The following is a 10,875-nucleotide window of genomic DNA, read 5'->3' as shown; positions in this document are numbered from 1 at the left end:
TAGTCCCCAAACACCTCTTCCAGTTCTGGAGATATTCCTTATTGCCCGGGATGTCCAACTCCCCCGCCCCCAACGCTCCTAGAACAAATTGGACTGCATATTGACTGTCAGGATGTGGAATGTGAGGACTCAAGTGGAAAGCTCGATGGGGAATCTGATTGGCTTGAGCCAGCCCTGCCCGCTAAGGGTATCAACAAGTCAAAACAGCAGTTAGGTGGATAGAAAGGGTACCACTCGACTTCAAAAGCAACGTGTGTTTAGAGTAATTACTATGGAGCCCTATTAAAATTCAATAGGGGCCTATTGGTTTAGGCCCCCCCCCCTCCCCCGCGATTCAATTCCATATGCAGTGTCCGTAATGGAATCCAACCACATGCCCGTGTTCCCCTACTGTGCGTTTTCGGAGGCTTTGCCACTAGTGATGTGTGACAACGGGCTTGACAAAAAACTTCTGACATTAGCTGTGAGGTGGCAGAAGTGGCAACTGCCAGGTAAAATTTAAAAGCTCTCTGGCTTCCAGGCTGATGCCTGACTCGTGTTATCTTGCCAGGTCCCTGGAGATGCCTGTATTTTTAGCTCACCACCTTTGCTCGCATGCGACAGTAATTGTTTCTGCATCTCTGTGCAGTGAAGTACCCTAGGTAAGGCAGAGGGTGAGACTTGGCTTGGGTGAGGCTATGCTGTAACCATGTGATCTAGGACCAAGTGCCGAATAAGGGCCCTGGGAGGAGATGTGATGATGCACCCACCCTTGAGGGTAAAATTAATTATGGGGCCAGCACCTGTACCCTGTTCCGGTGATGCAAAACAGCAGCAAGGCCAGCTTAACAGGCCAGGAGAAGACACTCACAAGGTCAATTTTCTACAGCTATGTCTATACTACAGAGTTTTTATGGACAAACAGCCAATTTTCCGGAAAAAACTCAAAGAGCATCCACACCTCAAGCGCTTTTTTTTCACAAAAAAATCGAAAGAACAGAGGGTTTTTTCCAGCGAAGGGTTTTTCTTGCAGCGTTTTTGCGCAAGAAGCTTTTTACAGAAGAGAGCTTCTGCAAACTCTTCTTGCGCAAAAACACAGCCACACCTCAAAAGTGCATCACAAAAGTGATGTGATTTTGCCCAAGAATGGCCATCAGAGCATCTATGCTTTTTCAGATAGGCTCTTTTTGCACAAGAAACCTCTGCGGAGCATCCACACATGCCTTTTTGCGCCAGAACTGTAGCGCAAAAAGGAGTTATTCCTCGTGAGGAAAGGAATAACTCTACCAGCAAAAGCTCTCTGTCCTGTCAATTTACTGTTTTTGTTTTTTTTTTTAATCAGGGGGTAGCCGTGTTAGTCTGAAGCTGCAAAAGCAACGAGGAGTCCTGTGGCACCTTATAGACTAACAGATTTTTTGGAGCATAAGCTTCCATGGGCAAAGACCCACTTCGTCAGATGCATGTCTGACATGCATCTGACGAAGTGGGACATGCCCACGAAAGCTTATGCTCCAATAAATTTGTTAGTCTATAAGGTGCCACAGGACTCCTCCTGTTTGTTTTTTGGCGCAAAAATGCACTTGAGGTGTGGACACTCCACCAATTTTTGTGCAAAAACAATTGTTTTTGTGCAAAAACCTTGTAGTGTAGACATAGCCTTTGGGTACGGAAACCAGCGGGCATGCTGGCAAACCAGATCTGTAGAGCAGCAGGTTTCTTTACAGGACTAGTTAAATGAAAAACATACCTGAGAGACCATTGGTCCCTTCCACAATGTCTGCCTGTTCCTTGGTGCTGCAGCCAGCAGCCCTGGAAGAGCAGTCTAAGAAATACCCTCTCCAAAGTGAAGTGCTTCCCAGAATAGCGCATATCAGTCAATGCAGTATTTTGTGCACCTGCCTCACCTACCATCTCTTGGTATGAACGGCAAGACTTCAACAAGCGTTGGATTGAGCCCTCAAAAAGCCCGGAGGTTTGAACTAAATTATATTGAGACTGGCTTAGAGTGTTGGCCAGTATTGGGGACTCACCACCAGCTCAGTTTTGGGCCCCCATTTCCACCTCTAAGAATCCGGCCCCGGTTAGTGAGTTTGGCAAGTTACAGAAGACCGGCAAGTTATTGAAAAGTTTAAATGGTGAAGATCCTCTACAGCAGTGACTCACTTGCTCTATTTTATTGTTAGTCGCTGGGCTCCAAAAGCAAGAAACGTCATTTCAAGACACAGCCGGAGCCACTGCGTCATCATAACATTTTTTTTTCCAGTAGAGTATAAGATCAGTCCTTTCCTGTTCCCAAAAAGAAGCATGTGATGACATTTTACTGTGTGATGTTTTCCTACTGACGCTTTGTCTGAGTTAAAGGTCTACATTAATTACTTTGCAATCTTACCAGCTAATGCCTCGCTGAAGGTCTGCTATGCAAAGGTAGATTAAGTGGCTGGCTGACGCACAAGGTTGTCAGGATTCAGAGTGAAAAGTGTGAGAAGGAGCAATTCCCTTGAAGTCAGTGGCGCAACATCCACTCAACCTGAAAATACATTTCCATGTATTTTTCCAGTCAGTTTGGAGCATTGGTCGCCATAGCTGCTCTTAGAAGACTACTCCAAGCCATAATCAACTTAAATTCCTTCCCAATATAAATAATAATGGAGTAAATTCTGAAATTCAGGTGACCTCAGAGCAAGAGGAGATTGGGGAGTGAGGCTATCAGGATCCTTTCCCTATATATATTTTAGTGTGGGTCTGTCTGCAAGTCCATTTGTTCAAGAACTCCTCCTAAAAGGTAAGAGCTAGGGCCACCAAATTTGGTAGTCAGCTTCCTCTTACCCTAACTTAAAGCAAGGTCAAGTTTTGGTTGTGCCAAGAAAAGGCAGGAAAGGGACTGTATTCCAGAACTGGAAAAGGGAGGGGCAGAGAGAGAGGGGACATGTGATACTCGGAGGCTGTCTATACTACCAGGTTATTTCATTATTTTGAAATAACTCCCGAAATAACCATTTTGAAATAAGCTTATTCCTCTTTGCAAGCAGGAGTTGTTATTTCAAAATAACAGGCTTGGTAGTGTGGACGCTCACCTTGCTATTTCTAAATACGATGAGTTCTTTCGAAAAAACTCCCCAGTGCAGACATGCTCTGAGTGGCCACTGGCGATAGCAAGACCACCAGGGAGAGCTATACTGCAGAGGGACCACTAGGGGCAGCTGCACCAGCAGGACCCTGGCTGGCTGGGGACAGGGTGCTACAACTATGCAGGTAAGTGGCCACCCTTTCCCTATAACAGTGTCAGGGGGAAGCCCCATCCTGTCCCAGGACCCCGGCCCCAAAACCCTGCCTGTGACCCCCACAGCCCCACTCAGGAGCCCTTCCACACAAAAGAGGCCAGGACCAGGAACCATTGGCCCCAGTCCAAAGGAGCCCACAGGCCATAGGGGTGGGGAGGTTCTGCAGGCCAGAGGCAGCCCCTTGTGTCTCCCCACACGGAGAAAACCTGCAGGCTGCAAGGGGCTGCTGCAGGCTGTTGGCAGCCCCTGAGCTTGGCCGAGACCCTGCAGGCTGTGGGGGTTGCTGCAGGCCAGGGGCAAATCGGGGAGCCTACCCACCCCCCCCCCAGAAAGCCTGCTGCCCACGTTGGGGCTGCTGTAGGCTGGGGACAACCTCCAGACCTACCCCTCCCCATAAAGCCTGCAGGCTATCAGGAGGGTGCTATATGCTGGGGTCAGCCCCCAGAGACTCCCCCCCCCCAAAAGCCTGTAGGCCACGGGGGGGGGGGGGGCGGCGGAGGGGCTACTGCAGCCCAGTTGCAGCCCCCTGGTACTACCTCCCCCACAGACAGCCTTCACCTTCCCAATCCTGCCCTCACTTCTGCACCCCCAGCCCCTGCCCTGAACACCCTTCCTTCCCTCCCCCACCCTAAGCCCTTCCCCCACACCAAATCCTGTGCCCTGAGCCCCCCCGTCTCCTGCCCTCACTCCTGCACCCCTACCCTCAGCCACCCACTCCCTGCCGTGACTCCCCCACACAGAGCCCCCAGCCCCAGCTCTGACTCCTGCGCCCCAGCCTTTGCCCTGAGCCCCCCTCCCCAATCACTTGCCCTGAGCCCCATCATTTAAATAAAACCTTGTACATCTGCCGTTTAATTTCCAGGCTTCGGTACAATTGTGTCCCTTCCGTAACATTGTGTCCCTTTTCAAACGCGGGTGGGTCAGGAGGGGCCAGCGGTGATGAGTGTTTGCGAGGGCCCGACGTCTCAGTTGGGGCAGCCCAGATGGCTTTTGAGAATTTAGTCCAGCATGCCAATTGGCCACTCTGTACAACTGCCCCTCCCCCTCCTTCCATCCTAAAAGCATTGCTGCGCTCCTGCCAAGCCTTCCACGCTTTGTGCCAGACACCGAGGCCGGCCTGGAGGCCTCCTGTCGGAGCCGAAATCTGTGATCTAGCAGATTTCCGTTAAGACAAGCAAACTGAGCCAAAGGCTAATGTGAATGGATCGACACATGCTTTGAGCCAAAGTCCAAGGTCCTTGCTTGGCTTAGATGCATCCTTACTCAAGCCAAACTCTTATTCCCACAGTTTTGCACGAGTAAAGACTTCTGTACTTGGCCCGTACTCTCTGATAGGGATGCGGCTGCACTGGGACTTTGGTCAGGATAACTCGGAAGGGGCTGGGCTGCAAAATAATGAGGTCACTCTTTGTGGTCTGGCTTTCTGTGTCAGTGGCAAGCCATCCTTCCCCCTCCCCCTCTCCCACCGCCGGACACACAGACAGTCTCTTGCACAGGAATCCAAATTTGAAACTGTATTTATTAAACGGCTCTTACAGGGGGACACAGTCCTGAACTATGCCATCTTGACAGCGCGGCCCTAACACACGGAAACCCCTCGAGGCTAATGGACCTAATCTGCCCAGGATGGGTGTGTCAATAATGCCTCTCTTAGCGCTGCCTTAGTCACCACGCCCGCGTTTGGACACTGTAGTGTACGTGTCAATGAATGCCGCCATGCGAAGTACAAATGTGAATAACAGCATCCCCTTAAAACAGATATAGAAGATGGCAAATGATGTAACCTTGGATGGCATTCCCCCAGCGCTCTGACCAAGTCATGCGCAGATACCCAGTAAATTATTCATCAAGACTGTCTCCATCTCCCTCCTCCCGTCTCCTTCCAGGAGGACTAAAATCCATGGAATGGGATGCTCTCTGTTCTTTCCGCTGCTATTCTTAGATCATTCCTGCCAACCAAGGGGGGAGGAAGAGACCAACGGTTCCCAGTAAGCAGACTATGATGAACATCCACAGGAAGATTCTGTCGATGACCATTGCGACGTACTTCCAGTCTTCCTTCACCTGGGAACACAAAGAGGCAAGAGAGGTTGCTAGGGTTCTTCTGGGGAGAGGACAATATCTCCCTTTTACCTAGTCAGGGACAGCTTCTGGTTTACATTCAAGCACCATGTGCAATGGCAGTACATTCAGGAACTGATAGCAGAGACCTGGGGTTGCCTGTTCAATGGCTTCATTACCACTTGAGTGGCTCGTTCACAGGGTCAGGGGTCTGCTAATAGCTCTGGCAGGTTCTCACACTTTTAAGTTTGCTAGATCACCTGCAGAGGAAGCAGAGCCACAGAAGAGGGCTAGGAAGAGGAGGGCGGACATTAGGATCCTGTGTTGCTCCAAATTTTCAGGTGCTCTACGCAGCTGCTTACTCTGCATATGGATGATACGGATAAAGACTGGTGAAGGGATTCCTAAATTTACTTATGCGGGTTGGAAGTAAAGGAAGCCACTCAAGTGTCAACACATCAGTCATGTCAGCTGAGCAAGGATCTGTCTTCACCATTTTAGTGGCATCAGAAATGTCATTCTAGTTACCATCTATCACAGGCATTCTCAAACTTTTGTACTGGGGACCCCTTTCACATAGCAAGCCTTTCGGTGTGACGCCCCCTTATAAATATATAAAGTGTTTTAAATGTAACCACGTTATACATGCTGGATGCAAAGCAGGGTTTGGGGTGGAGGCTGACAGCGCATGACCTGCCGCATGTAATAACCTCATGCCTCCCTGAGCCTGCAGCTTTGGCACCTGAGATCTAACACAGTGTTATGCCCTGGCATGCAAACACACCCCTGCTACAAACACAATGGAGTCACTATGGCTGTGTCCAGACTCAGGGGTTTTTTCGGGAAAAGTAGCCTTTTTCCGAAAAAACTTCACCTGCGTCTAGACTGCAGCCGCGTTCTTTCGAAATTAAATCGAAAGAACGCAGCTTTTCTTTCGACGGCGGTAAACCTCATTTCACGAGGAAGAACGCCTTCTTTCGAAAGTGCTTCTTTCGAAAGAAGGCGTTCTTGAATGTAAATAGGGCTTCTTCGAAAGAAAGCATCCAGACTCACTGGGTGCTTTCTTTCGAAAAAGCGGCTTGCTCTTTCGAAAGTTCCGCGTGCAGTCTAGACGCTCTCTTTCGAAAGAGGCTTGCAGTCTAGACATAGCCTATGGTAAACTATGTCGCGCCTCTTTTCTTTCTACATCAGTCAGGGGCTCGCGACAGAATGTTCGCTTGTGATGAATCCTGAAGTTTGCAGCTAAATCATGAGCTGCAGGAAAGTTTACGTTCTGTGTGTAATCCACAGCGATGTTTGTAGAGCTGGTAGCATTATGCATTTCCAATGAGTTACCTGCATTTAGCTCTCGTTTTGGCTCACACATCCTTTGCGAACATTCAGCTGTGTTTGTAAATAATGCATGTTCACTGAATGACTTATGCACACAAATTTCAGTCGATGGTGCACTTGTAAACTGTTCACATCTTGGATTATTTGCTATTCATATGCCTTGCTTTCATGGCCCATGTCATGCAGTATTACTTCTGCTTCCTGAAGGGATAACCAGCTCTTTGCATAGGAGAATAACAAATGGTGAGTAATGAGTAAGAAACAACACACGTTGTGTATATTATTCTTTGTGCAAAGAATCATGAAACTTCAGGAATTAATAAACAGTCTTACCAACTGTGCAGCAGTCACTTGAGTAGGTCCAGACAATGGTTCAGTTCACCCCCTTGTTAACACCAGACAGATTTCACACTAGCAGGTTCATGACTCACTTTGTGTCCTCTTTGTCCAGTTCAAATTTGTGTCATTTTCAGGGCTGTCCTTACTCATACGCAAAACATGCAGCAGTGTGGGGCACCATAAAATGTGGGGCATGAAATGTCGTGGTGTCTTATGCAGCCACATGCTGCCTGTGGGTCCCAGCAGCCCCCAGTCCTATCCCCCCCCCCCCAAACAGGCTCAGTTTCTGGCTGCCACCCCTGGAGGCTCCAGAAACTCCTAGCCCCATCCCCCAACTCAGCACTAATCCAGCAGCTGCCAGCCCGTTTCCCTGGCTGCCCCCTCAGGGCTCAGTACCCAGTCCCCACTCACCAAACAGCGGTGAGCAGAGCTTGTGGGGCTGGAGGACCCAGACAGAGCAGGGGCAGCCACTCAGTGGGCGGCTGGAAAGAAGCGGCGCATTCCCATTAAAGATGCTGCTTCTTTCTGGCTAGCAGAGCACCTCCCTCCTGGCCTTGCTCCAGCATTGCCAACTCTCCTGGCCTGGACAGACGAGACACCATTGCAGTAAGTGGCACCCAGTCCAGAAGAGTTGGCAACCCCTTTTCCCCCAGCTTCAGCGCCCCCCCTCCACCTTTGAGTGGGCTACATAGGGATGGCCCTGACAATTCTGCAATGAAATCATGGCATGTTCTAACCTGAGTCATTGGAGAGCAGCTAGAGGTTCACCATTGAGTGAGCCATCCACTCCTACAACAAAACACACCACCTCGACTTGTATCACTGCTGCCAGCACGTGTCTAGATCTCAGATGCCTTCAAGGGAGTAAAAACTGTGCATGGAATCTGACCAGATATATTAATTCCCCTGGAGTCCCACTGCATTGATATTAAGGAGTCGGTGAATTAACACCCTTGGGCAATTAAAATCATGGGCCAGTGTCTCTGCTGGAATCAATTCAAAGGGGGGAAAACAAGCTATTTAAATTTCATGAGACTGTATGATCTGAGCCCAATCCGTACATATATGGGCTGGTTTTAACCCCAGCCCACACTAGGGCCAGTTGACAGAATGGAACAGCAAGAAGAGATGATTACTGACAGGAGAGGGGGGCCTCTGGAGCTATATAACTTTCCTGCTCCTGCATGTGGCCGGTAGCGCTACCAGACAAGCACAAAATACACTTGCGAGTTCTGCCCGCAGCTGTGGGAAGTCTGTTTACAATGATATACTAGTGATATGTAAAAGGATGCAGAAATAAAGGAGACTGAACACGACAGTGGAGTTGGGTGCACATTGTTGCTCAGAGGCGTGGTGGCAACTAACTATACCCCTCGTCAGTGGGTGTCAACACACCAGTAGCTATCTCCGCCCCCCCCCCCCCGCCGCCGCACCCCATAACTGCAGCAGATTTTCTGGGCCCCTGGGCAGGGTGATGGGGGGCCCAGCTCTGTGCTTCTGGAAGGGGCGGGGCCTCAGCTGGAAGGGGCGGGGTTGTGGTTGACTGCCCTCAGTGCTGCCCAAAGCATGCCGTGCTGCAGCCTCCCACCTCAAGGAGCCCTCAAAGCTGCCTGTAGCGCACTGCCCGGTGCTCTGGCAATTTAAAGGACCCAGGGCTCTGGCCACTGTTGCTGCCACAGTAATGGCAGAGTAGCTGAGAGCCCCAGGCCCTTTTGAATCACTGGGGTGTGGGGCAGTTGCCTCCTTTGTCCCTCCCCCACCATGGCAGGCCTGCACATTGGCCATTAAACAGGCCCAGTTGGGGCTCAGTTCTGCCAGCTATCCTGATTCAGCCAAACCTCTTAAGTATGGGAGCTGTCTCCTTCCCTTTCTTGGCAGGAGTCATGTGATTTAAGTTAAACCGGTGCTTAAATGCTCTGTTGGTCTGGGGCCAAACTGCTCAGCACTTTGCACGACCGAGCACTTAATGGCCATCTGATGGCTCTTTCATGCTCAGAATCACTTTCAAATCCAGAATTGAGTGAGTAAGTCCTGACCTGGCTACTAGTGGAATCCAGGGCAAAATGCCCCGAGTGTGGGAGGAGGACGATAATTCACAGAGGATAATAAAGACTCTGAATTTCATTCCCTCCCCTCTGCTCATCGGTTGTCCATGAGCAAATCACAAGAGCCTCTGATTTATTCTTCATTTGCTGAGAGCCAATGTGGGCCGGTGGATTGGATTGTGACGCTCACAGTTTGATACACAACATGTACTGTGTGGGAGCACTAAATGAGTTCTGGGGAATTGTTTCTGTTTCCCAATTTGATGGCATAGGTATGTAACCAACACAGCACAGATTTGGAATGTCACCCTCCAATGCACCATTGGAAAATCACTTTCAGCAAATATTCCAGCATCCAAAGTAAAAATCGGCTGGTTACATTTGTGCTAGTAAAGCTTTAGGAGCTTGATTGGTTCCAGGAAAGGAATGGTGAAGGGGCTGTAAGCCATCTAATTGACATTTGCTGCTCAGTCCGATTGTATCTTCACTGCCTCGTCAGCTCTTCTCAGAAATGGATTGGCATTGAGTGTCAATCAATTGGTATTCAGCACCACAGACAGCGCACAAGGGGAAAGGAGGAGAGGAGATGAGAAAAGAAAAGGAAGAAATGGAAATGAGAGGTTTCTGACTGCGCTCTAGTCTTTCCCTCTGCCTGAAACTCTGGTTCGGCCTGCCCTCCCCACAGCAATTCTCATGCTGTGCAATCTGCAGAGGCACCACCAGCCACTTGCATACAGATGTCAATACTTGGCATGCAAGTGTGGGTCTGCCTAGACAACGAGGCTCACTCAAGGCTGCATGGAATCCTTGCACGAAAGGGCTGTGAAAATGCTGTAGGGACAAGAACTACTGGAGACCTTAATGGGCAAACTAGTCCACATGATGAATACACATTTGAAAAAAAAATAAGAGTTTCTGTGGACAATGTAAACTGGATTCAGCTAGATACCTGATCAGCAGCATGCGAGTGTCCCTATTGACTGTAGTGGGAATACTCGTACTCACAGTTAGTCAATGAGTTTAATTACCTTGCCGGATCATTGCTTTTATGAACAGAAGATGCAAAATGTGTTGAATCCATTTCTGCTGATAAATTATTTGCACATTTCCAACAGAACATTCGCCTCCCGCATCTTTATGTTCTTTAAAATAATGAAGTACATTATTTGGGCTGGGGGAAAGAGTCTGAATAGTTAAATGGTCAGGCTATTAACTCAGCTGTGTTGAATAAAGCAACCGATCATTTCAAAGGACTCTTCAGCCAATGGAAAGGCCCGATGGTCTGAACATGGTGGTTCTTTGTTTTGCCATTTTCATTTTACTATAATGCCAAGGATGATTTTCCTGTCACAGTATAATGCTGCCTTCCAGGACACTTCAAACATTTGTTCCGGAAACAAGAATGCTAAACAATAGGCAAAGAGCAAACAATGCAGGCTACCAGCAGTGTATCATTCTGGAATACTAATTACTGGTAAAACCGTCATTTGTTCAGAGGAAATAGTGTCTTTCTCCAGCATAAATGAATATGATTGTGTTAACATGCGTGGCGGTGTTTCCAGACCATGTTGTTAATGCCAGGTGGTAATGAAAAGACAACCTGGTTGTTCTAGCTCAGGTCTGACATACAGCTTGTCTTGCTCATCATAGGCAGTGAGAAATCTCTGGTGGCATTTCTATTCTATACTGGAGGAATTCAATTTTCAGTCATTTCCCTAAGTGTGACTGTGTGCCTGGATTTGTATGCAGACATTTTTGTAACGTCTTTCTGCTTTCTGATGCTTTCTGCTTTTGCATTTTTCTTTTTGATTCAAGCACTTCATGAAATGAACAATTTA

General features: G+C 48.7%; 1 protein-coding gene across 1 annotated transcript in view; it reads right to left on the bottom strand.

Moving 5' to 3' along the window:
• Positions 1-4,759: 4,759 nt before the first annotated feature.
• The window catches only part of CHRNA4 (cholinergic receptor nicotinic alpha 4 subunit), a 43,641-nt gene continuing 37,525 nt past the window's right edge, over positions 4,760-10,875 (bottom strand). The window contains exon 6 of the mRNA XM_075901039.1: positions 4,760-5,324. Within this exon, the coding sequence (XP_075757154.1) occupies positions 5,199-5,324 (126 nt within the window). The 3' untranslated portion in view covers positions 4,760-5,198. The remainder of the gene's footprint in view (positions 5,325-10,875) is intronic.

Source organism: Pelodiscus sinensis, chromosome 18 (assembly GCF_049634645.1).
Source record: "Pelodiscus sinensis isolate JC-2024 chromosome 18, ASM4963464v1, whole genome shotgun sequence".
Classification (NCBI taxonomy): Eukaryota; Metazoa; Chordata; order Testudines; family Trionychidae; genus Pelodiscus; species Pelodiscus sinensis.
This window is presented reverse-complemented; position numbering and strand designations above follow the sequence as displayed.